A 27,020-nucleotide genomic window follows, 5' to 3' on the forward strand; every position below is an offset into this window, starting at 1 on the left:
ATGCTGGACGTGGTGAAGATGAAGGAGGCCTGCAGGATCTGCGCCCGCGAACTCTGCGGCAACCAGCGGCGATGGATTTTCCATCCGGCTGCCAAAGTCAACCTGCAGGTGCTGCTGTCCCACGCTCTGGGCCGCGAGCTGACCCGGGACGGCCACGGGGAGTTCGCCTGCTCCAAGTGCGCCTTCATGCTGGACCGCATGTACCGCTTCGACACGGTCATCGCCCGTGTGGAGGCGCTGTCTTTGGAGCGCCTCCACAAGCTGCTGCTGGAGAAAGACCGGCTGAGGCAGTGTATCGGAGGCCTGTTCCGCAAGAACAACGCAGAGGATGGGAACGTGGCTCCGCCTGGGTCCGTTGTGGGAGTCGCTGGGACTGAGGCGGGGTCCGAAGACTCTCCTTTGGTGGATCTGTCGGCCTTGCAGGTTGTAACATACTCCGATATGATCCAGGACGATCTGACTTACTCTGTGTATGAATCCTGGGCTGATAAGGAGGAGCCCGCCCCGGACCACCACACCCATCATCACCAACACCTCCTCCAGTGCCCAGGAGCAGACTCCCTCTCTGGCCAGAAGCCGAGGCGCTGCAGAGGTTGCGCAGCTCTCCGTGTTGCTGATTCTGACTACGAGGCAGTGTGCAAGGTGCCTCGCAGGGTCGGGCGCAGGAGCACGTCCTGCGGCCCGTCTACCCGCTACTCAACAGCCACTCTGGGGGTCGAGGACCCCACCACAGCCTCCGGAGCGTCTGAGTCTACAGCTGTTGCATTTGAGTCCTCTTCAGCTGGGTTGGACACTGATAAGACCATGTGTGACAGGACGAGTCCCAGTCCGGCATCGTCTGTTGAATCTCTTGACACCGCCGTGGACCTGAGTTGCCCTCCTGTGAACCACAAAGAAAGAGAAGAAACTGAACCAGAGAAAGATCCAGAGGAGGCTCCAGGGAGAAGGGAGGCTCCATGGGACAAACCCTCAAGCGAGAGCTCCCTCTCTGGGCTTGAGATGATGCTGAGCCTCCTGAGGGGCTGGGAGTACCGGCCAGTGAAGCCTCAGAGGGGCAGCAAACTCCCAGTTCTGGTCAAAGCCAAACTGGAGCAAGGCCTGTCGCTGCCCCTGCCCATCCCATTGAGGTCGCCCTGTGGGGGGGCAGTAGACTGTGAGCTGTACCCCCACCGGCCTGTACCGGAGGTCGTGACACCGTGTCCCCAGATGGAGCTGCAGGCGGAGCTGGCAGAGATGGAGGAGCAGTGGGTGGATGATTATGTTCAGTGCGGGCCGTTCCGCTTTCAGCAGGTAGATCGGTGGCCACATGGCTCCTGGTTACTGGGTGACCTCTGACCTCACTGTAGCTGGTCCTCTTATAGTTCTTAAAGGGGTTGAACCAATTGTACTGGTCAGTTCGACTCCGTAGTATAATGTCTTCTGTTGCTCTGCAGGAGTTCACCAAATGATGATGTCATAGTGATGCTACTCAGTTGCATTGAGGGAAATGTAGGAGATTTGACCCATACCAAAAGTCAGGATGTCTTGGTCTCTGCAGCTTGTGCCCGTATAGAAATATATATATTCTTATCCCTTTGAATAATTAAAAAAAGGGAAATTGGACCTCCTGAATCATTGAGTCTAATAACCAGGCTGAAACAGGACAACCTCTGGATGTCTGAGGAACATCTGGTTTAACACCTAGATGTTATAAAAGAAGAAGTTTGTGCCCCCCCCCCCGTCCAGACTGAACGAGGTCAAACCTCTCTGGATGTTCTGTCTTACTCATCTCCTTCGCTGCTGACGAAGCCGAACACACTCGCCGCCTTGATTACCCTCTCGGGGAGCGTGCATACTCTTCCTCGTCGGTGTCCTGGCAACGCTTCCGTTGCCATGGGAACATTCTCCAAGCGCTGCGGCAGTCAGTCCGTGTGAAGGCTCTGCTCAGTCTGATCCGGCCTCATAACTTCTATTGTTATGTTAATGATTAGTGTGAGTGCGTTTCAGTGTGCCAGCAGCAAACAGACCGCTCAGTCATGGTCTGTTATCTGTTGGTCTGTTGGTCTGTTGTACAGCAGAGTACCAGGCTGCACGACAGACCTCTCACTGGTATGAATGAGGGCTCCAGAGCATTCAAAACTAGGTTCTGGAGAAGTAAGAGGCTGTATTTTGTGATGCTGACCTTTCATGAAGACAACTCTGCACCATCAACAGCGAGGTTACTACTTACTGTCTCTACTTGTACCAGATTACATAGTTCTTTACATTAAATTAGAAGGAAATGACGGGACCCGTAAAACAAAGTGTTCTGCAGTTTGACCCCGTATTGTTTTGGGACTCACTGCACGTACCACTAATAGAGTCCCGAAGGGCCGGGTGACATCATATCATAAAAACAAAAACAAGGAAGTCAACAACATGCTGCCGTGGCAACAGCCGCTTCCCCAGGAAGTCATCCAACACTGGACTGACATCAGTTTCCACTTTCACTGCGTCGTTCACACAACAGCTGCAGGGACAACACACGTTGAAGCGAGGTGGTGTCTAACTGTTCACCACTGATTCACTTGTTAACTGTAATGATACGAATGTGAAGGCTGAGAGATACCAGAACAACAAGCCAACTACATCAGACCTTCATCGCTGGTTGAGCCGCGTCTCCTTCTTGTGTCTTTCAGAGGCTGATCGATGAGCAGCAGGGTCAGCTCAGTCAGTATGAGAGTGCTGCAGGTCGGTGTGTCGGTGAGCTGCAGAAGGCCCAGGACCAGGTCCGCTCGCTCCAAGCCAAGATCAGAGATGGCGAGACCAGGAACCAGGTACCAGCACGTCACCCCTCCCACCACCACACCTCCACACCTCCACCTCATCCATCTGAATCGGCTCTTACAGAAGTTTACAGCAAAGCTCTGCAGTGTTTTGGGTCAATGTGTGTGTGTGTGTGTGTGTGTGTGTGTAGAAGCTGCAGGAGCGTCTCGGTGAGATGGAGTTGGAGCTGCGTTCGGCCCAAGAGGAAGCCCAGCGACAGGAGCGAAACATCCAGAACATCACTGATGCTGTGAACTCCAAGGAGGCACAGGTACAGAGGGAGGGACAGACAGACAGACAGACAGACAGACAGAGACAAGAAGGGAAGACATCTTGTACAGATTTGTATATAAATAGTGTGTGTGTGTGTGTGTGTGTGAGAGCAGGCTGCAGAGCTGTATCGGGTGATTGAGGAACAGAATAAGATGCTGTGTTCTCTCAAAGAGCTCGCCAACCGCAGCCAGCTGCAGCAGCTGCAGGTTTGTGTTCTGTCCTCCCACGTCATTATTTACACAGATTTATATCACAGCCACTGAAAACACTTTTTCTGATTGACTGCAATCTTCAGGACACCTTATGGTTTCAGTCAAGTGTTTAGTTTCTTTGTCTCTCTCTTCACGTCCCTGTCTGTCCCTGTCTGTCCCTGTCTGTCCCCGTGTGTTTGTCTCTCCTTCACCCCTCGCTGCAGGCGTCTGGTGCTGAGAGCATCCGAGGTCAGGGTGAGGTTCTGGCTCTGCAGGCGTCTCTCTTCCAGGCTCAGCTGGAGCTGCAGGCCGGTCAGCGGGCGCAGCGGCAGGCGGCCAGGACGCAGGAGGACCTGAGCCGAGCCCTGCAGAGGCTGGAGAAAGACCTGCAGGGGGCGCTGCAGCACAGGAGGGAGACTGAGAGACACAACCAGGTGAGCAAAGGAGGAGTGTGACTGTGTGGACATGAACCACTGAATTGAATAAATGCATCTCTGGTGTTCTCTGAAAGATCACCCTTGTCATTATGTTGATGTGTGTGTGTGCGATCAGGACCTGCAGCTGGCTCTGGATCAGGCTCGGTCCGCCCTGCAGGAGAGAGAGGAGCAGCTGAGAGAGAGCGAGCAAGAGAGACAGAGGAGGGACGAGGAGAGAGAGAAGACCATCAGGGAGCTGAAGACGTCCCTGTGGACCAAAGAGCAGCTGATCGAGGTCTGACACCCTCCAACCTGCTTCATAGTGTTCATGCAGGGTCGTATCGCAGGAATGTACTGCAGATACTTTTCATGCTGCACACAGCAAACAGTTCCTCAGCCGACCACAAGATGCAGTCAGATGAGCTGAAGTGACTCAGTACTTGCAGAGCAGATGGTCTCACTTCCTGTCTGCGGCCAGTTTTTAAAGTTTCTGTTCCAGTAAAAAGTTAGAAAGGTTTGGAGGCATGTTTGCTTAATTGACAGATGTGTCAGCCTACCACACTCTGCTTCAGTGGTTTTCCACCTGACGTCCAGACAAAATGTTCAGGCCCCACTTTTTCTATTGTCACACACACACACACACACACACACACACACACACTCACACACACACACACACACACACACACTGCTGTGTGCTGACTGTTTGTTGTCTTTCAGGACTGTGAGCTGTTGGAGGATCCAAAGGACAAGAGAGACTCTCTGCTTCAGAAACTCCGCCAGCGTATCAAGGAGAGAGACCGGGCTCTGGAGGTAAATAATAATAACAATAAAATATAAAACAGCTGGCGTGTGAGAACTATATCATGTAACCACGTTGTGTTTTCAGCTCCAAACATCTGGTTTTCTGTGCTCAAAATAAAAAAACATTTAATGATTGACACTTTTTTTCGTCCAACCCTCAGCGAGCGGTGGACGAGAAGTTCCGCTGCGTGGAGGAGAAAGAGGAGGAGACTCGTCGGCTTCAGCTGCTGCTCAGAGAGAAGGAGAGAGACCTGGAGAGGCAGCGCTGCGTCCTGGCCAACAACGAGGAGACCATCACTGTAAGAACACACACACACACACACACACACACACACACACACACACACACACACACACTCACCACGTGTGTGTGTGTGTGTGTGTGTGTGTGTCAGAGCCTGGAGGTGCTGGGTCGTGGTAAAGCTCTGCAGCTGGAGCAGGTGTGTGACGCCTGGAGGAACGTCCAGCGGCAGCAGCAGGACGGCGAAGACAGACAGAGCCGCATCCTGAGAGAGAGAGACGCCATCATCAGCCAGCTGCAGGCGGCGCTGCACGCTCGCACGCAGGAGGCGCAGGTACAGACAGGAAGTGGATTTACTGAAATATTAACATCCGTTATAATCTCTTGTAATAATAAGTACACTCCTATGACACTCAGCCAATCAGAGAATTTGTCAACGTAAGGTAACTGCTGTGTTACTTTCTGTGGACTCTTCTTCTTCTTCCTCCTCTTCTTCTTCCTCTTCTTCCTCTTCTTCCTCTTCTTCTTCTTCTTCTTCTTCCTCTCTCGGCTGTAGGACCTGCGCTGCTCCATACTGGCTCAGATCCAATCAGCTCCCAGCGATGTTCTGGAGGAGTTGAAGGTCCGCCTCCAGCTCAAAGACCGCCTCTTCCAGGAAGTGCTGGCCGACCGGACGCGACAGTCCCAGGAGCACCAGGAGCAGGTCCACGATCTGCTCGGAACCATCACCTCCAGGGACCAGTACATCCAGGTAGAGCAGATGAGCTCAGTAGAAGCGTTTTAAAGATCCAGGTTAAAGTCGTATATGGAAGACCTGACAACAATCTCCCCGCAGGACTCTGCGAGCCGTCTCGGCGAGGTGATGACCGAGCAGACGACGAGGCTCCAGGAGCTCCGCAGGCAGCTGAGCTCAGGCGTCGGATCGAGGTCTGACTCCGGATCGGACTCGGCCGTGGAGCTCCGGGCCGTCCAGGAGGAGCTGCGTCTGGCTCTGAGGAGGGAGAAGGAGAGCCAGGAGCTGAGCAGGAGTCAGGCTACCAGGGTGGACTCCCTCATCAGGACGCTGCATGTGAAGGAGGAGATCATCGGGGTCAGTGAGAGGGAGAGAGAGCGAGATCTCTCTGTGTCTCTCTGTGTCTCTCTGTGTCTCTCTGTGTCTCTCTGTGTGTCTCTGTGTCTCTCTGTGTCTCTCTATGTCTCTCTGTGTCTCTCTGTGTCTCTCTGTGTCTCTGCATTCAAATAATGGCCGATTAAAGAACATTGAAGAGGGTGGAATTACTTGAACTACAATATGATATTCTTATATTTTATGTATATAATATGTTGACTTCAGTATAATGTATGTTGTACATGTACACAGTGCTCCTGTTCTGCCCTCTGTTGAACCAGTGTTTTGTATATGTGTTGCTTACTAATGCATGTGTGTGTGTGTGTGTGTTCTGCAGGACTTCCAGAGGCAGATGGCGGACCCCTCAGCTCTCCCGCTGGTGGAGCAGTTGACCCAGGAGGTTCAGGAGCTGAGGGAGAGCCTGGTCCAGCAGGGCGGTCCCCCAGCCAGGGGCCCCATCCTGGGCCGCGACCGGCCCCACAGCAGGCAGCCTGAGTTTGGAGGTGGGCATCAGAGAAGCATGGGACAGTATCTGTAACAGCAACTCCCCCAGGAGCCATGTCTGTGGTGGTGGTCTCACTGATATAACTTTTATTGAAGCTGCGGGACCTTTGTGGTGTAAATACTAACACTGAACACTACCAGTGATGGTAACATGACCAACTAACTCCAAGCCTTCTCCAACAGCTGTCATTCAGTCACCACAGGTCTGTTTCAGTAATCAGTGTTTAAAGCCCCCTAACAAGCAGCATGATTTCCTTTACCTCTTTTGGAATGGCATCGTGTTCAACAGTCACTCAAACTCGACAAACGTGACGTTGTTTGAAAAGCAAAAAGTCCCACAATTCTGTGTGTGTGTGAACCACTTTAAGTTCCCAGTATCGCAGCAACAGCAGCTGCTCCGTTTGAAACAGGAGTGCAAAGAAAAACAGAGCAGTGAAAATAAGATGTTAAAGAGGCGAGAAGAAGATTCTGACTGAGGCAGCGGATCACGACGTGTTGGAGAGGACGGGATGCTGTTTGGTTGTTAAGTAGTGGAAGTCCCATTCAAAAGTACATCAAAGTAATACATAAAATAACATGATAATAATAATAGATACATACTAATAACATATTCCCTGGATATTCATCAAAATGCAGATCCAACTATTAAAACTGATTTTTTTTAAAATTGATTTTGTAAATTCAGCATGTTTTTCTAATCATTTAGTCATTGTGGATCAATGCGCCTCTCGTGAACCCACCTGGGTTTGGTCCTGAGTGACTGCCACTTTACAAATTGCTGGAAAAAATGTTTTATTCTAATTGTTTTGTAAATGTTTCAACAATTCATTCAACTGCTTTCTCTTCAACATATTTTCTATTTTGGAGGATAAAGGCATCATTTACTCTGTTAAACTGTGTTGTAAATGTTTTGTATTTTGTCATAATATTTGGTTACATATGCCAGTGATAATATATTACCTTAGATATATATATATGCTATATATGTGTATATATATATGTGTGTGTGTGTGCCTTTGCATGTTCAGCAGCTTGAATGTGCCGTTTCTGAATGCTGTTAATTGACAATTGAACCCAACTCGCATTTTGTATGAAAAGATTTCTTTTTAGGTGATTATCTGTATACTTTTTGGTTAGTTTAGTTTACAGACTTCGGTTTTTCAAATGTCAGTTTGCTTTCGTGATCTTCTGAGACTCTGTGCAGTTCAACAGCCATCAGTTCCGTCTCTGTGGTTCAATATTAACGAATATTAATATGAAACCGAGTGTCACACTGGAGCACAGTAAGTATGAGTGTTAATTATTAGTTTTAAAGTGCAGATATTATATTTTATTGATCCATTTTCAAACCCTCTCATGTCATTGAGCCGTTCAATAAATAAACCTGCAGCACTCCCATCATGCATTGGTGATTGTAGGAGGTTTTCATGGTTTGTACAGTTTAAGTAACTGTTTGTATATTTGCTCGCTGGCCCGAGTTGTTTTGTGACTTCCCCTCCTCTACATTAATACATACATGAACACGTATGTTTACACAGTCGGTCACCAGCAGCAAACACTTCACACAGCACAGAGTCCAGTTTCAGAGGAGCAGGATCAGCCCTCCTCTCTTTGCTGTGTGGGTTTGTGACTGACTCAAGCACCGAAACTACAAACTGATGATATGCATAACACACGTCGCTCTAATCTAGAATGTCAGTTCATAAAGAAGTGGAAATATCAGGCTAGTTCTGGTATGCAGTTTGCAGTACACAGAATTTTCAAAATACAGAGTCCAGATTCCCCCAAGAAATGTTTGACTAGTCGCCGTAAAACTCACGTTATATTCATTAATTTAACAAGTATATTTGCCCCTGCATGGAAATAATTCTCTACACTGTTAGTAATATAATTCTGGTGGAGAAACAGTAATTCCCATCATCGTATTTTAATTTGACAGTCGCATATATAATAAATATGCTTCAGAATATCAGAAACCCACTCGTTTGTCTGTAATTGTAGAAAGAAAACGTGTCCTCAGTGGAAGCTGCAGCCCTGAAATTTAAATTCATATGAGACCAAATCCAAGAAGTAACGTAACATAAAGTTACGTGGTTGTAGAAAATGAATATGTCACTGATGATGCTAATAAGAGCCAGAGCTGCTTCAGCCTTTAATCCCATCATCACCAGTTCGTTCAGTAAGTCTCGGCAGGATTTACCTCGCTGCAGCTGCATGTGAAATTTCACAGGCTCAGATTCCCCATAATCCTGCTCTGTTTAAATATCTTAAAGCTTTGTAAATCTGTCCCTCCTATTGGTCTGTTCATCAAGTCTTTTTCAGTGGCTTCACACTCTGGATTAAATCCCCATATCTGACTCCAGAGCGTCTCCGATTCACTCTGCACAGATGTGAGATCGTTGTCCTGAAGTTTAACCACAATCAGCGCCTTTAATAACACAGAACGATCACCATGTCAGTGAACTACAAGCTGTTGCACACACAGTTTAACCGGATGAGCAGCTCTCGTTGACATGTCGACAGTGTGACACTCGGTGGAATTGTTGCTGAACTGCACAAAGTAAACAGGAAGCTGAAGTTGAGGGAAATGTAAAAGAAGTCCTCGTAATGGTATAAATCTGTGTCTTGCAGAAGTGAGCTCAGAGGATGAAGACGAGGCTGATGATGATTTGAACAGCGAGTACGCTGAGAGCGTCGATGAAGAGGAGTCCAAGCTGAGGAGGCTCCAGCCTGTGGCCAACACCGAGGTATGGATACGCTTGAACCCTCATAAAGCTCATACTGCTTGAATTCCCGTCATCATTACAAACCCGTGTTCTGCAGCTTATTTTACTTATTTAGTTACTATTGCATCCAACAGGGGTGAACGAGGAATCTAGCAGTAGAGTTTTATTGTTTCTAATAAGAGAGCTTTGTAGTTTATGTCAGTTTCATTTCTGTGATTTTATATTGTGACTGTTGTGTGTGTGGTAGGCTTTACTGTACTTTCATTCTGCAAATTCTGTATTTGGGGAGCTGCATCCTTTGGAGGCTGGCCCCTTTTAAGAGTCTGGTTCTCATAACTAAGTATATGCATTCATTGAATAAAGTGTATATAAAGTGGAGCTTAATCTTGCTCCTCAGGGGCTCATAACTAATAATAACTAATAATTCACAAACGATTCTGTCTGTCTGTCTGAACAGGGCTCTGGAGGTACAGGAAAGGCTCCATCCCAGGATCTGTTGTTTGAAGGTCAGGGACTGATGGAGGTCAAACAGCTGGTGGAGCAGAAGAGGGCGGTGGAGAGAGAGCTGGGAGAGCTGAAGGCTCAACTGGAGAAGGCCGGCTTCTCCTCTCTCTCACAGATGAGGTAAGACAATTAGTTCAGGGATAAAGCTGCTCATATTTCATGTTTTTCCTATTGAAAACTAATCCAAGGGACCAAAACCAGCAGGGAATGTATCGACCAGCAGGTGTGATATACCTTCCTCCTCTGTGCCACAGAGCTCCACTGTTGTCTATTAGAAACACATCAGTGAGCCACACTGTTGCCCTGGGTGACCTGTTCCTTCAGCACCATGAACACATTAATATACACATTAACATACAGCGTCCTGCTAACCTCGTGGCCACTAGAGGGCAGTATGTTGTTTGTAACCGTCTCCCTCCGTCTGTTTAAAGGAAAGCTCTGTTCAGCCTGCAAGCAGATAACCAAGACTTAAAGCACCAGCTGACTGAAGGGCCCGGCAGTAAACCGAGTGACGAGCAGAAGGTGTTTGACGGCAGAGAGGAGGAGGACGAGGAGGAGGAGTTGGATGTGACCATAGAAGGGGAGGAGGAGGATGAAGAGGAGGAGGAAAGCTCTGAGCTGTGGGACGCCTGGGATGGCGAGCTGTCTCTGTCACAGACCAACATCCAGACCAGTGAGGAGCCGAGGAAGACCAGAGCCAGCAGACCTGAGTCACTGCAGCTGCTCACCAGCTCCTCACAGGTAGGGGGGTCCTGACTCCACCAGACCAGAACTGTCCCTGAAAATAAAGACATCCTAAAAGTGTTTTCCTTATTTCTCTTCCTGTTTGTCGTCCAGGACGGCCCGGACAGCGAGCCGCCGGCCGGTCAGCAGCGGGACGCCGTGTCCTCCGTGATGAGCGAGAAGACAGTTCGTCTGCAGCAGAAGAGCAAAGAGCTGCGAGAGAGACTGATGGTGTCTGAAGCCACAGTGATGGCTCAGGTGGAGCAGCTCAAAGACTACAGGGAGCTGCTCAGTGAGTGCACAGACGGATGACCTTAAACTGGCTGAAACAGATGAGAGAAAAGATGGACTCCAGTGATGTCAACTGCAAACACACTGGAGTAAAGCTGCTTCTTCTTCTTCTTCTTCTTCTGCAGCAGAAACAGCAGGACAGCAGGACAGTAAGCGGATGCAGGTGCACCTGCAGGACCTGGGCTACGAGACCTGCGGCCGCAGTGAGAACGAGGCAGAGCGGGAGGACACCAGCAGCCCAGGTACGTCTGACCGTCTGCAGAAGGACCAGAACGTAAAGGAGACTGAACGTTGGGTTCATAGTGCTGCTGGTCAGTTGTAGTAGCATGACAGAACCACTAGAGGGCAGCAGAAGACAGACCTGACAGTACACATTTATCTGTAAACATCAAACCGAAAACACACCCTTTCAAATACTATATAATATACATACTGCAATATTTTATGTATTCTTATTCACTGTTTAATCTTTTATGACGATATGTGTGTAATAGTTTGTAGGTTAGTTAACATAAGTGCCAAATACAAATACAGCCATTCTTCTCATCATATTATTAATGACACATTATTAAACATTATTATTGCTCTGTTATTATATTTAGCAGCAGTCATACAGGTGTATAAGAACACAGCAGACTCTCACAGTTCAACAGCACCACAAAGTTCAGCCTTGAAAATGGCCTTGAACTCATCTTAAAACAGTAAATATTGTAACCTTCATGCACAAGTCAAGATGCATTGATGGCTGTTGTATTAGACTGCATTAGTTTTAGTTCGTGGACTTAATATTACACTTAATGCTGCTTACAGGAAGTGAATTTCATCCTGATGAATCTGGTGAATGTGTGTCCTGGTGTTCCCTGACAGAGTTTGATGACCTGGAGATGTGCACATCTCTGGACTGTGGTTCCCAGTGGTGGCCCGCCAGCAGCAGCAGCTCCACCTTCACCAAAACCACCACCCAGAGCTCCGGTTATGGAGACGAAACATCTCTCCAGCGCCTCGTCGAGGACCTTCGCTCCCAGCTGTCCCGCTCTCAGGGAGTGATCCGCGGTCTCCAGAGCCGGCTTCGCTCCCTCTCCACCTCCAGCGACTACGGACCCTCCACGCCCCGCAAGGTCAACTGGTCCTTCCAGGCCTCGCCTTCCCAGAGCGGGGCAGAGGACGACGAGGGCTGGCAGTCGTCCGACGGAGGTCCTCTGGCTTCGCCCCGTCATCCTCACTCAGACAAGGGCCTGCAGGAACTGGTGTCCCGCGTGGACGCACTGGAGGACCAGCTGAGGAAAGAAGGCAAAAAGTCTGTCAGCGAGGACGGAAAGTCTGCCACCTGGCCGGGGTGAGTGACAGGAAACTGCAAGTTCCTTTTTAAAAGTCTTTTTTATTTGGAAAGTTGTTACATAAATACATGAAATACAGCAAGAAATAAGTTCCTTGTTTTAATTTGAAATCAAGTAACAGCAAGATATTAAATGATCAAAATGATTATTATGAAAAACAAATTAATTTGAAGAAGAAAAAAGAAAAAGGAAATTACCTTCAAGCAAACATATTTATAAGGACACGACAGGATTACATCATTAATGAAGTACCAGGGAATCTTTCATTGCTGCTTCCCTCCTGAGATTTGATTTTGAATGATTATATTTTATCTTTATTTTTTTCAGCTGCTCAGGGCGTGAAATGCACTTCCTGGAGATGTTTCACATTAAAAGCCGACCAGGAAAGGGAGGGACTGAGCCCTTTTGCTGCTGGAAGGCTTTTGATATGAAACATCTGTAGAGGAAGTGTTGAGATTATTAAACATAATTAGTGAATGAAACCATTTAAAATGTCTGGTATACAAGAGAAAGTGTTTGACATGACATGTTGTTGTACTGACAATAAATAACGCTGTGGAAAAGGACATTATATAGAATTGATCAACATGTAAACTTGAATATGCTGATAAAATAAGGAATAATGTTTCAAATAACGGCCCGTTTCTTTTTTAGGTAAATAAAGGCTCAGACCACTTTTGGAGATTTTGTAGTATACGTGATTTGTCATAAAGATCCTGCAGAACAAGAGAAGAAGAACGTTACAGGAGCCATCAGCCTCTCGCTGATACGGTCCGGTCTGTACAGTGATCCCTTAATCACTGCAGGCATTAAACATCCCATCAGCCTCCATCAGTATCAGTCCATGTTAATCAAGCGTAACCACAGATGTTTTTATGTAAACTCAGCTGACCTGACAGTCAGAGGGATTAACTGACACGACGTTGGGAACACGCCGTCCCATTTGCCATGTGTGACCAAGTCGTTTAGAGGCCGATTCAGGTCCTGAAAATGACTATTAATACACAAGTCATAGGAATCTCCTCTCACAGAGAGCGACCCCACATGGAGCCCTGAGCCCAGGGTTCAGAGACTAGGAGTGTGAATTTTTAATCCTAAAAATGCACATATTGAAGCCGAAAACACCAGGATTTACAAGTCAATCAATGCAATGTTGCATGTTGTCTTTGTAGGCTGGTTCATGGTGGGGAGCTGATTTTAGATTAAGTTGCTGTAGTTATTAGTTGTGCTGGTGGCAGCTCATGGAGATCCAAACAAATAAACATGAACAAATAATAACTGTATTACTTCACAGATTGTCAGGTTACTTTATGTAGCGCTCATTTCTGGTTTTCTCTCTTTGTAGTAAATTCGACACCCTGATCCAGACTCAGGCCAGAGAGCTGTCTCACCTCCGCCAGCGGCTGAGGGAGGGCCGGGGGGTGTGCAACATCCTCACCCAGCACCTGGGAGACACCACCAAGGCCTTCGAGGAGCTGCTGAGGGCCAACGACATCGACTACTACATGGGCCAGAGCTTCAGGGACCAGCTGGCTCAGAGCAGCGCTCTGGCACAGAGAGTCAGCGCAAAGATCAGCGGACGTGAGTGGTTTTATTAAATTCATCACGCACCGCAACACACAGACAGATGTGACAGCTGTTGAATATAAAAACAAATGTCATTTTACAACTTACAGACATCAAAACTCTTCTTTTCCAACAGGTGATCATCCTGAAGATCCAGATGAGAAGACAGAGCTGCTCGCCATCCGGTCAGAGCGCCTTTACTTATCTGTGTGTGTGTGTGTGTGTGTGTGAGTGTGTGTGTGTGTGTGTGTGTGTGTGTGAGTGTGTCTGTGTGTGTGTGTAACAGCAGGCTGTTGTTGATGTTGGTCAGTGGAAAGTATTGGTTTGTTCCTCAGGGTTTCTCCTAATCAGATGCTCCCTCCATAATGAGCCATGATCTCACTGGATGATTGATGACAGAGCTAATTGGTGGTGGGGATGGGGGTAGTGGGGGGTGGGGGCTGGAGAGGCGACACGTCTCTCTGAATGTACTTGTTTAAAACCATCCCTACTTTACCAGCTCGTCATTCTGCTGTGATTCATCGACACAACGTCTGGTTACAGTTCAGGACGCTAACGTTGGCATGCTAGCAAAGAGTTAGCTTGAAAAGAGCAGAATCCGATATCAGGGTTAGGGTCACTGTTTTAAACTCACATCGACTAAACAATGGCTGCATTTTCAGTACGGATTAGAAAGAGACATTCAAACCATATATTTCTGTGCTTACTGTGAGAACATCTTTGTCTTTTGTCTTGTTCTTCTGCCACATACCTTCTTTGGTTTCTTTTTTCTTACACACCACGTCAAGTCTTATTTCCTGGACATCTCGTTGGGCCCCTCAGCAACTTGTTAAGTCAGGGAAGTTGCTCTGACATCACTGCATTACAAAAGCCCAAAGTCCTCTGATGTCACAGCACTGCAGGGCAGAGTCCCTCCACCCACCACCAAGCCCCAACCGTCCAAACCATAAAACTCACTCATGACCAGCGGGGCACAGCTGATATCCGAGCGAGGGCCTGAACTGTCCGGTCGATTGTTCGGCTAATTAGGCAAACGGCAAAAAGAGAACGAGAGAGAAGATGAGGGGACGAAAGAAGAGAAAAACAAAAGGACAGCACAAGTGAGATCAGGACAAACACAGTTACACAAGAGGAACAAAAAGTCCTGCTGTACCTTTCTATGTTTAATACAGAATGAAAGACATATTTAAAGCAGTAGCTCCAGAAATAATGTTATATAACCACTCATCAAATATTATTATTAATAAATCAAATTCTATCTATTCGGGATGTGTAAGGTGTTGCTCATAGTGATCATGTGGCTTTAAAAGTAGTCAAATCCAGGTGTGTCACCACATCTGGTCCACAAACAGCAGAGGTGGGGAGTCACTTACTGCTACTGAGCAAGTATTTTCTCTGCATGTGCCTCTCAGGATAATATATCATTAAATGACTTTATGTAATGTTGGAGGGCGGCAGTAATCCACAAACCTCAGCAGGGACAGGCTCTTAGGCCGCGCTGATTAAAGCTTAATGTATATATATAAATACGGCCCTGTCTCTCTCAGGCAGCAGCTTGTGTCCGTCTCCTCTGGATGAGTGATGAGCGTCCTGAATGTTCAGTCGCTTGTAACACGACAACTAATTCTGTTTCATAACTCTTTGATTTTCATACCTGAGTGAGATGACGGGATTCAAATGGCTGCATGAAAGGTGGAGAAAAAAAAAAATCACAATTCATAAACTTAATAGTTGACAGATGATCAGCAGTTATTGTATGAAAGCGTGCATGATTTAAATAAGTAACTGAAACATGCAGAAACCACTGGAACGGTGGTCCTTTGAGCTCGACCGCTGCTGTCGGGTAGAAAAGGGTGAGTGCTGGGTCAAACCCCAATAAACAAACAATGCTCTGTGGATAATTAGAGAACAGCCCCTCAGAGAGAGAGAGAGAGAGAGGCCTGCAGTAATCTAACATCATGTTGTTGCAGCACAGATGGTCGACCAGATGTGAAGCAGAATTATCGAGTGTGTTTTCTGCGACAGCCGTCTCATTTAGATTCCGAGTGTACATACAGTGTGTGGGGGCTGTAGCCTGTGCGTTAACCTATTCGTTATCTCAACCCACACTAAGACTGTGTGTGAACATGCAGACAGACAATCAAGTGGCGATAATGCATAAAGAAGATGTCCCAATGCAGAAGAATAACAACAACAAAGAACATTTTCATGGTGCTAATTTGCTTAGAAAGAAACATGATGATTACTTTTATTTATCAACATAATAAGGAACATTTTAATGCAAAATCTTCATTGCCAGCGTATTTCATTTGTTTTCCTACAACGTCTCTCATAACAACTAGTCCACACTGGCTTGAAGCCCGAAACAGGGTGCGTTTACGTTTCAATTATTTCACTAAAGACATGATCTTTTTCAAACGTTAACCAGTGTTTCAGCAGAGTAAGCCAGCGCAGGATGTAGGAGTTGAACCCTGGTCCCTGGTATCATGTCCTGCACTTTAATAAGCCCAAAGTCCACCATCAGGATGCCCTCCTGAACTGGAAGAAACGTGGCCAGTGAACAGAGTCCAGCAATTATATTGTTCCAATATATATTTGCCAAATCTATTTAGTTGTATTATGAATAATCAATATACGTCGTGTGGGTAAATGTATGTATTCGTGTCCATATACAGTGTGAGTGTGAGTGCACTGATGGCGTAATGCTGCTGAGGCTTTTGCTAGCTCCGCTGGGCTCAGGGCATGTTGACATCGCCTCTAATCAGGTTAAGTTATTAAGACCTCCACTGGGGAGGGAAATAGGTCAGGAGCAGCTAAACGCAGAGAGAGAGAGCGAGAGAGGGAGAGAGAGAGAGAGAGGGAGAGGGAGAGGGAGGGAAAACGTGAGGGGAAGCAGCAGAGGGATGTAGCTCGACAGAGACAGCATCACTTCAGTGTATCAGGAGCAGCACATGGTGCTAAACATCCAGCTCCGCTCTGATCTGTATTATGTAAGAACCTGGATTTCTTTATTTGTGGATGGAGGATAATGCAGCCTTGACTTGAACTCCTCTGCTATTCCACCTACTTACTTGACGTCGCTCTTGGGTTCCCTTCGAGCTGAAGCGGGAGGTGAAGTTTTCTGCCAACGTGGGACACCACACTCCATCATCAGAGAGGAAGCTTGCGTGTTGTTGCGGGTGGACAGATGTGCTCTGAAAGCGAACAAACAAACAAGCAGAAGAAAGAGGAAGTGCTGCTTTGTGGATGATCATTCATTCAGCTTCTGTCTCTGATGGGCAGCGCAGCGTGAGCACACAAGCCCTCCAGATCCAGACATCCGTTTATACGCACATCCCTCCCTCTTCGCGTTGCTCTTTCGTCGCTGCATCTCTCCCTCAGGGCTGCTGCTGGTGGTGGGATAGGCTGTGTTCACAGTGGGAATAACAGGCTTTCCTTTGAGGGAACCATTCAAGACTTCAATGCCAATAAGACTAATTTTAGGACCAGAGACGGGGAAAAGTAGAAAGAGAGAGGAGGGAGACCCATAGTGCAGCTGCAAGTTTCCTCAGGAAGTTGAGTCATCATAGAGCTAATTCTAATAATCATTTTTGTATTAAGCATTTAATTTTTTTTCCGTGCTGCACTTGAAATCTCAAAACTGTGCTTTTATTTGAGCTGCACTCAGGGTACGATTTACTTGATCTATGCTGGCGTCTGTTCCAGTTCCTGTCATCAAACCATCAGACTGATCGGCCTTGGTTGGATCTAAAACATTTGGACGTCATCCTGTTGTTACAGCTAATGCACAAATCCTTTAAATCTGCTGTGTGAATGGACATTTCACTGGCTTTAGTCTGCACGTTCCACCTGCTCGTCTTTGTATCCTTGGCAGTCGTAGCTACCTTAGAATCTGATTTGGGATCTCTTTGGGTGACCACCTGTGGTCCTAGCCCATACACCCCCAGGACCTGTGTGTAGGTGTGTGTGAGCCACCAAAATCCATCTCCCTGGGAAGCCTGAACCTAATCGGAGGATTTGCTCTGCTTTTCACCTGATCGGCCACTCGCTCAGTCATCCCTCCATCCCTTTATCCCTTGCTCACGCTCTGCCTGTCCACCGTACCTGCTGCCACACACAGTCTGGAGTCAGGACCTCGGAAGCTAAGCTAATGAGCCACGGTCGGTTACCTCTGGAGACACGGCTGGGAGTAAAAACTGCAACTGAGAAAGTTTTAACCGACCCAGGAAACTGAGAGAGAGAGGAGAGAAAACAGGGGAGGGATGGTCGGTCAGTAGCCCAGGGCGAGGGCTGTCGGCCGGGGGAAGCAGAGGGGGCTGATGGCTCCTTTGTGGAAGGCCATGCTGTCGAAAAGCAACCCACTGTACAGAGACTCTCTGTTCTCCTTCTCTCTGTGGGAGTGGAAAGCTCAGGAGAGAGAACTGCTGCTGCTGAAGAAACTCACCGACAGGGAGAGGAGAGCGCTGCTCACACAACTGGACAAGTAAGACACAACAGACATGGATAACAGTAATAATAACTTCTTAAAACATTACGATGTACTTCTTTACAATGGAAACAAGTTCAAAAGTGACAGTCAATGTGCAGACAGCACAGTACAACTTAAGCTGTTTCCCCTGCTTCCAGTCTTTATGCTAAGCTAGGCTAACCACATCCTGACTCGAGCTCCATACTTAACACGGCCTCTGCCCTCACTGCTATGAAGCAGGTTCAACACGCTTTCATCGCTATCGTTGAATTTGTGCCGGTTGCTTTCAGTCAAAGCTTGTAAATGTATATATTTTATTTTTTAATATCTTTATTTGTACATACTTCTCATTTCTAAATGATGCTACTTTTACTCTTGAATGGGAGCACCTGTAACTGTGTAATTTCCCCTCCGGGGATCAATAAAGTATTTCTGATTCTGATTCTGATTCTGAAGAAAAGAAGAAAGTACAGACTAGGTCAGTTACATTGCACCTCATGACAGGAAGAAACAAAAATCAAGATCAAGTCCCAGCAGGAAGTACAAGACGGTTGTTTAAGAGTAAAGCGAGTAAAATACAGGTTAGCCCAACAGTAGCTGTTACACAGTTACCTAAGATGTTGTATTAGCAACACATTAGCCTCAAACTGCTGATATAATGGCTAGCTTGGTTAGCACTAAACAAATGAGCAATCATAAAACAGCTGTGTCTAACTACAGATAATGTTCCAACATGGCCGCTTGGAGAATAGATAAAAGATGGCAGTTGATGTTTGCTTGGTCACTGATCTGACAAAATGGCGGATGTAACAATGTCAGTTAAACTTCTGGAAGTGTCCCTGAAGCCGTCGCTGCGAGAGACAGAGCATCCAGCTGCAACTAGCTGAGACATGAGACTGATGCCGATCGTCTCATTTCACTGTCAGTAAGAAAAAGGTTTACTTTGCTTTATTTTAAGTCTCTTCAAGGACTCGGAGAAAGATCCTGTCCTAGATGTAAATGTGAACATCAACAGATGGAAAACTACTGTCGACTGACTGGTGTTGAAGTGGTCTTGTGAATGTGGGTCTGTAAATATGTGTGTGTGTGTGTGTGTGTGTCCCAGCCTGTCATTGATTTAGATAAATGACCTTCACCTCAGCATCTGTGTACCAACACGTCACAGTTAATTCAATCAGCTGTAGGGGACTCGCTGCATACGCAGCTTGTGTCATTATCACTCTGTATCCGTCCTTCCTGTTTTTTCTCATTCAGGCGCGTCACGTCACGTCAGTGTACATATGTTATTCCTGTGAGAGTGCGAGTCTGCAGTTTTACCTCTGTGATGTGATGCAGTGTCATGAATGCGTAAGTCACTAAGAGGCTTCCCTAAAGCATCACGATGCAGTCAGCAAAGCCTCTGTGGGACGGTTCAGATCAGCTGGCAGGTGACTCACACACCTGGTACACCGTCACTCGCTACTGTTCGTCATCCTTTAAGTCACAAGGCAGCTAATGCAGCTGTTCTCAGGCTACCTCGGTGCAGTAAAGGTCGATTATTTGAAAAGAATAAATACCTGGATTGAACAGTTGGATCATGTTGAACTGATTTACACCTGAATGTTGAATATGTAACAAAACCTGATCTGATAGGCCAGTGCAGGAACAAGTGGAGGCAGATGAGATGATGGTTTTATTTACACCAGCTGTTGCTTACAGTTCATATAACCTTTCAGTTTGATCATTAAATCATTCATGAATTATTAGAGCCGGTCTTTCTCTTTCCACGCCCAGAGTAGTGAAACCTAAAATAAACTGGTTTTGTGATGCACTAAATGAATATGGACTTGTGGAATAAAGTAAAAGGATCGACTATACATATATATATATATATATATATATATATATATAACACATCTGAATTATATGTGTGTGTGTGTGTACAGGCTCAGTAAGGAGCTGCAGCAGAAGGACAAGGTCATCGAGTCTCTGCGCACCAAACTAAACCAGCATCACCACCACCATCATCCTCATCGCTCTGACACGCCCTGCAGCGGCCATGCCCTCTCCGACACCACCGACCAATCAGATCGCATCTCCTACGTGTCTGATGAGCACGGATCCACGAACGGGGACCTGGAGCTCTGCTCCGACGTGGACGCTGCCAGCGAGCTCGGTCAGAAGGAAACACAGACTTCTACCAGCCTCAGCACAGGTGAGAACATGACATCGAGTGGGGGGAGACATGTCCTAAACATGATGCTTTGAGTAGAGAAACGATCTGAGGTGAGACGCACACCTGTCCGCTCCCTCCATCATGTCCTTTGGTGACTGCAGACTCTTTTCATTTCCAGACTGCCACTCTCACAGCGGCTCCGTGTCACGTCACCCGTCTGTCCCTCCATCCATCACCTCCTCCCACAGATCCCAGTCCTGCCTCAGCTGTCCCAGCATGCAATGCCCCAGCCCGCCACACAAACCCGTAGACATGCAGAGTCAGACAGGTAGGCTCAGGGGTGTGACTCAGGCCTTTATGTGAACTAGTTTGTCCCACCTTCACCTCAGACGTCCTGTTCCTCTTTTTCTTGCCTCTCTTTCATTCTTGTGCTTTGGATTCTTCTTCTCCTCCCAGCTCCAGCCTCAGGCTTCACCTCTACCCCCTTCCACCCTCTCCCCTCCTCCTCCTCCTCCTCCTCCACGACCCAGAGGGTACCTTTGCCCCTCCATCCCCACCCCACAACCCTGCGAACCCGTTACCAAGGCAACGGGGGAGTGGGTTTCTCCCTGGCTGAGGTGCATCAGGAGCTGCAGATGTTACAAAGGCAGCTGGGGGACAATGAGAGTGCGTGGCTCTCACTGTACATGCATGAGTTTGTGTGAAGAACTTACTGTAAACTAATTGTGTGTTTGCAGCTCAGTTATATACACCGGACCAAAAATCAACAGCACAAAATCAAGCCACCTGTTCAGAGGAGCTTTTTGACCTCATCGGGAGGCGTCACGCATGCTCTCACAGCTCTCCGACACGCTTGATTGTACCTGATTGCAGCAAACATCAAGTGCATGAGTCTGAGACGGTGCAGTCTACAGGGAGGGAAATAAAGGGAGAGCTGACCAGCTTTAATAATCCACATCTCTTACTTTTCTTTTCCTCTTCCCTTTCCCTTTATCTCTAACACTCACTTTCTTTCTCATTAAATAACTGTTCCTCGTTTGATGCTTAATGAACCCGGAGCACCCAGCTGGAGAAGGATTTGCTGTGATCTTTAAACACTAATGAGGGAGGGAGCTTTGAGAAACCTCAAACCAGACTAATTTCATTTGTCTGATTAAGTCGTTCCGAACGTCAAAAGAAATCCCTGCATCTCTCTTTCAGTCTTTTACTCTCCTCTTTCTTTGTGTCTCACTAACACTCTCCAACTTTTTGAAATAGATGAGTGTCTCTCTCTATCCCTCTCAGGCTTTTATTATATATATATATATGTATATATATATGTGTGTGTGTGTTTACTTACTTATTTACTTACCTACTAACTTGATGTTAAATTACCTTCTTCTTCAGGGTTTTCCACCCCCCAGTCCAAACCTCTTCAGGGGGGTTTCCCATTTGCCCACCAGCGGCTCGACTCCTCTGCCTTCCTGCCTCTCTCCTACCACGGATACCAGCCTTCTCCTTTCAGCAGTGCCACCAGCAGCGGCCTGGAGGCCAGCTCAGCGATGAAAGCTGGGGCCAGTCTGCTGGAGAGCAGTGCATTGTGGGATATTGCCTATGGTACCCGACCAGTGAGACTTGGAGCTGACCTGTCTTCAGGATCCTCAGGGTACCAGTCGGGCACCAGCAACACAGGTGAGATACACAGTTAAATCCTTAAATGTTTCACTGGAGTGTGGGTGTTCACTTTGGGGAAAGTATATATATATATATATATATATATATATGTGTATATATTTATAAAGTATTTATAATTATAAAGAGGATCGACGATCTTTCAACTGCCAGCTCCATTCACTGAGTGAGTCCCCTAAAAATGAATAAGTGGACTTTTGAGATTCTCGTTGTTGTGTCTGTTTCATGATCCCTACGTGTTTAGTTTCAGATAATGTATATATGGTCTTCTCGAATAGCAGATTATCAGTTGTGGTTCTGTTGTAGGTTCAGACCTGATGAAGGAGCACTTGAAAGAGATCAGGTGTCTGAGACAGAGACTGGAGGACTCCATCCAGACCAACGATCGCCTCCGACAGCAACTAGAGGAGAAACTGGCCCGCACTGCCACTGAGAAGGGTAACACACACACACACACACAGTCTCAGTGTGGACCCTGCAGCTATAATCAAATAATCAACTGATTAATGCTCATTTCAAATGTTGTTGTTTTAGCAGTCTTTTGGTTTCACACTGATTCCCTTTGCATTTTTCATAATCTCCTTAAAAGAAGCTGTTCATTTAAAGCTGTAGTTTGGAAGGAAAATATAGAAAATATTCAGTTGGTAAGAGATTTAACAAAATCTAATATAAGCTAAACATTAGCTTGTTAGCACGTCAGCGTGCACATGCTTGAGCGTCTCCCTGTCCTCTGCAGGTGCTCCTACCAACATCTACATCCAGGGTCTGGACTCGGTCGGCCAGCTCTCCAGTGAGATCAGACTTCTGAAGGAGGAGAACGTCAGTCTGCAGAACCAGCTGAAGCAGGCCACCAGAGGTACCGTCTGACGTTCACCAGCATGTCCAGGACATTTGTAACGTCACGAACAGTCTTGCTTCGGTTCAGGGTCGAATGACTTGCTCAGCTCTGTGCTGTCATGTGTCCCCTGCAGAGGGCAGTAAGGAGGCAGAGCAGCTGAGGGAGGCGGCGCTCCTGGAGCGGGCCAGGTTGAAGGAGGCGGAGCTAGAGGCTGAGAGGTGGGCGGGGCAAAGCAGGAAACTGCAAACTGAGGCTGAAGCTCGCAACCAAGAGATGTCACAACTGAAACAGGACAGACAGAGGAACCAGGAGAGCATCAACAGGTGTGTGTGTGTGTGTTCATGTGAAAAGTAAAGATATTTATAGAAGGTGAAGACATCTTTGTGTTTGATGGGTTGTGTACTCCAGGTGGAGTCAGTACACCGTGACATCACTGTTGAGTGTGGTTACAGGTGCAACAAAGCACTAAACTACACCCATCGGTAACGCTCTTCAACCTGCTGTTAAGCTACTCTTTAGGGTCAAGGTTATGTATTATGTCCTCTAGGGTCCTCACAAGTATAGAAGTGCAAGTGAGCAGAGCTTTTTGATCACTGGATATGACAATAACAAACTAAATAACGTGTGTGTTCTCACAGACTCCAGCACGAGGTGAGCGTCCTCCAGCAGCAGCTCAGTGAGAGCCGCAGTCTGGTCCACTCTCTTCAGTGTGAGCTGCAGGTGTACCACAGAGTGTGTGGAGTCACCACAAACACACACTCAGGTGAGAGGCTGCTATATGAACTTCTTCATGTTGAGCCCCTAAAACAGAGTACAGAGTACAGAGTCCCGGCACCTGGAATTATGGCTCCAGTCAAGGATGGGACGATGCTGAAACTGCTTCACAGTTGTGTTTTGTAAACTGTTGTAAACCGTGAGAGCACCTGAACGCCCCCCTGAGCTCATTATTACAACCTCAAACTGCTGAAACAAAATAATAGTGTAATATGAACATGGAGAGGTTCGCTCACTAGATACACTGGCTAATGTTTGTGTTACTCATCTATGTGTCAATGCAGGTCAGGCCAGCGACGGTGCCCAACTCGGACACAACTCTGCGACCTTTGACCCCAGAGAGCTGCACATTCAGCTGGAGCAGCAGCTGAGTGGACAGGCTGACCCACAGCCTCGATCCAGGAGGCAGCTCTTCAATGGTCAGTATGTCTGACCCCCCCAACAGCCTTGAGAAATTCTTATTCTTCTTCTCTAAGATTCTTTTTGGAACTCAAGAGAGAAATGTGCAGATTTTTGCAATTCAGTACTGATGGAAGTCTTCCTCCACAGACAACGTCCCCTCCCCACCTGTGAGGGACACTGGACTCGTCAGTCCTTCCTCTCCTCTGCATCCTGCACAGAAACATGCAGATGGAAGTGGAGCAGCCGGTCCAGGTGAGAACCTCACGTTCAGGCAGTCCCGACAGTTCTACCTTAAACAGTCTTCTTTAACATTGTCCGTCTCATTTACCTCCATTTTCTGTGTTCATTAACATGTCAAACTTATTATCCAACTCATGTGTCTCCCTCCTGCCCTTATTCCCAATTGTTTAATTCTCTTGTTGTCCTTCCCGGCAGCCTCGGCCCTGCAGGGTCAAGCCCCGGACGGCTCATTCGCCAACCGTCATGGCCGCCATGCAGTGGGCCACGTCGATGACTTCAAGGCTCTGCAGCAGCAGATCGTGGAGGGCAGCGCCCTCCTCCGCAAGATGGATGCTACCCTTTATTCCCTGAGCACCCCACAGGAGTTCAGCCTTAATCAGGTGAGAGATCCAGGAACATAAACATGTATGTCACGTGTTGGATTATGTTGTAGGAGATATCTAGTTTTCAAAAAAGAGCAAATATTTAGAATCAAATTATTATTGTAGACTTTTCAGATTAAGATGAAACATCTTGTGTTTTGTGTGTGTCAGCCTTCAGACTCAGGTTCTGTCAGGAAGCTGCTGTCCGACACTAAAACCCTGCGGCAGATCCTGGAGGAGGCCGACTCTCTGCTGCAGATGTTCTGGAGAGCAGCTCTGCCAAACCTCGAGGAAACCAAACAGGTCAGAACAAACGCCTCTTTGTGCGACAGTGAAAAGTCAGAAAGCAGAGTCTGATGGAAAGGAACCAAGCAGCAGAGCACTTATGTCTGCAGCACTTACTGTCAGACCTTTATGAACTGACTAAAATGACTCAGGCATCAAAACTCACTAGAAAACTGAGAGAGCATGTTTTTCATTTGATGGTGGTGATGCAGTGGTGACCTTCATTTAAAGGTGTATTCACTTTCTTTTAGAAAATAAGATTATAGGACTCAATCATAAACTAAAGTACTTCTTGAGGATCATTTACATTAATAAAGTCTTGTGTTGACGGCGTGGACCAACATGTACTGTGTGTGTTTACAGGATCAGTCTCTGAGGGAGGAGGTCGTCTCTCTCCGTCTGAGGCTCTCAGAGCGAGAACAGGCTCTAAAGGACGCCATGGAAAGAGTGAAGAGCTCCAACCGCACCAAAGATAGCATGGAGCACTTTATAGTCAGCCAACGTGAGTCACTGATGCTCCTCGTCTCTCTAGTAGATCATATAAATCCATATATCGTATTGTTTCTTTCGTCTGTCAGTCCTGACAGATCGGTGATCTTTACATTTTCTCTTCTTTTAATGTTACAAAGCGTTCTGTCTCATTTGATCCCTGCAGAACTTTAATACTCTGATCCTGGAAAGATGAATTATCATGAGATGAGACAATCTGTCATCATCATCTACGTCTGTTTCTCTGCTTCGTCGTCTTCTAGTTCTTGTATTTTCCGGTCCTCTTTCTTCGTCCTGCTGTGGTGTTGACGGAGTTTAACTGATGAATGAACAAATGACGGCTCACAGATTCTCTCTGCGTTTGTTTACAGTGTCGAGAACACAGGACGTCTTGAGGAAAGCCAAGACAAACCTACAGGTGAGTTCAGACGTTCCTTCTGGTTCTCTGAGGATATAAACCTTTTACTCTAGCAGGTGATTAACTAAAGAGTTGGCTGAGACGATGGTGCACACTTGATTTTTCTTAACGGGCAGAGAAAATTGTTCAGAGGTGGATCAGAAAGAATAAAAATCTGTGTTTCCTTCTCGTCTCTCCTGCTGTTTCTCTTTCCTCTGACTCCTGCTGAGTCTCCTCAGGAGAATGAGCTGAGGATTTCCTCCCTTCGCCATGCCTCTTTCTCCATTCCTCCTTCCTCCTCCTCCTTTTCCTCCTCCTCCTCCTCCTCCTCCTCTTCCTCACACCCCTGGCCTGGTAAAGGTATGGTCCCCTGTGCTCGCTTCAGTTCCCAGATAACATAATGAAGCTGCTTGTTTTTTTTTGATGAAAACACTGGTGTTGAAATGATTGTTGCATATTAAGTGATTTCATTTTAAACTTAAAGTCATAAACCAGTAACCGTCAGTGTTTTATCAGAGGCAGACTGAGACACCAGAGCCAACATCCTGTACTAGCTTTCTGCTAACGTCTCCATCTTATCTACAGAGTTTTGATACTTGCATCTCTTACTCGACTAACAAAAGAACACACATGTCCGAGCACGCGGGTGATGATCAACATTATGCCTGTAGAGGCAGATGTGTTGTACATCCGAACCATAAAACATGAAATAAGACACTGAACGGAAACAGAAGAACCTTTACACTGGAAATGATTTGTGTGTGTGTGTTTGTGTCTGTGTTGTTTAACACAAGTGGCAGTTTGAAGTTTAATATTTTACTCACCGGGAATGTTTGGAAGTTCTTCATCTACTTAATCACTGTCAGTTTGTTTATACTCTGTCCCCTGAAGCTGTAATCCACCGAGTCTAGAGGTGTGATGTTCAAATCATTCCCTTGAATTTACTAACTTTTGTGCTCAGTAAATGTTCCCTCAGATGAATCATTTGTGCACAAGAGCTACATAATTTGCTCGGACTCAATCCTGCATCAGATCATCATTTGCACCCTCCTCTTTCTTAATCAGGTGCTCCTCTGTGCTCCTCAAATTGAGATTGTATAAACTGGATGACAGTCACAGCTTCGTAAAGTTTTTCGTGGCAAAAATAATTGATATGTTTTGAGCGACAAGCACAAGTGGAGTTAAGATCATACTTCATTAATGATCAACAGTATTAAATTGAGGGAATAAGTAAGTTTTTTAGGGTTCTAATTCCTCATCTGAGGGAACGTTTTATCAAGTTCTGCAGAAATACAACAAAACAAAACTCTCTGATTGTCTCTTCCGTTGTGTTTCAGGTGAAATCACAGGAGGCTTCTGTGAGCTCGCCTTCTCTCCTGGTTGGGGTGTCATGAGGCCCCGGACCTCCTCCTCCTCTGCTGTCCTGGGACCGGCTCACCACCAGCGCCCCCTGCAGTCAGCCTTCCTGTAG

The 27,020-nt window shown here is 46.8% G+C and overlaps 1 protein-coding gene across 1 annotated transcript; it reads left to right on the forward strand.

Moving 5' to 3' along the window:
• Positions 1-27,020, forward strand: pde4dip (phosphodiesterase 4D interacting protein). The gene is made up of 36 exons (XM_070908318.1): positions 1-1,290; positions 2,658-2,795; positions 2,936-3,055; positions 3,171-3,263; positions 3,473-3,682; positions 3,801-3,959; positions 4,385-4,477; positions 4,630-4,767; positions 4,864-5,043; positions 5,266-5,460; positions 5,545-5,799; positions 6,155-6,320; positions 8,953-9,068; positions 9,505-9,671; positions 9,983-10,292; positions 10,389-10,566; positions 10,691-10,807; positions 11,433-11,901; positions 13,248-13,483; positions 13,605-13,653; positions 19,862-20,130; positions 20,270-20,419; positions 20,548-20,757; positions 21,478-21,762; positions 22,069-22,200; positions 22,499-22,618; positions 22,734-22,923; positions 23,239-23,363; positions 23,659-23,793; positions 23,924-24,028; positions 24,212-24,396; positions 24,550-24,681; positions 25,027-25,165; positions 25,524-25,570; positions 25,789-25,909; positions 26,887-27,020. The coding sequence occupies exons 1-36, from the start codon at positions 1-3 to the stop codon at positions 27,018-27,020; spliced, it is 7,158 nt and encodes a 2,385-aa protein (XP_070764419.1).

This window comes from Enoplosus armatus, chromosome 7 (assembly GCF_043641665.1).
Source record: "Enoplosus armatus isolate fEnoArm2 chromosome 7, fEnoArm2.hap1, whole genome shotgun sequence".
Taxonomy (NCBI): Eukaryota; Metazoa; Chordata; class Actinopteri; order Centrarchiformes; family Enoplosidae; genus Enoplosus; species Enoplosus armatus.

Excerpts from the sequence above, each read along its gene's own strand:
- pde4dip (XM_070908318.1), top strand. The coding sequence starts at position 1 with ATGCTGGACGTGGTGAAGATGAAGGAGGCCTGCAGGATCTGCGCCCGC. Across the intron at positions 11,902-13,247 it reads AAGTCTGCCACCTGGCCGGG|TAAATTCGACACCCTGATCC; the intron begins GTGAGTGACAGG and ends CTCTCTTTGTAG. Across the intron at positions 22,924-23,238 it reads AACCAGGAGAGCATCAACAG|ACTCCAGCACGAGGTGAGCG; the intron begins GTGTGTGTGTGT and ends GTGTTCTCACAG.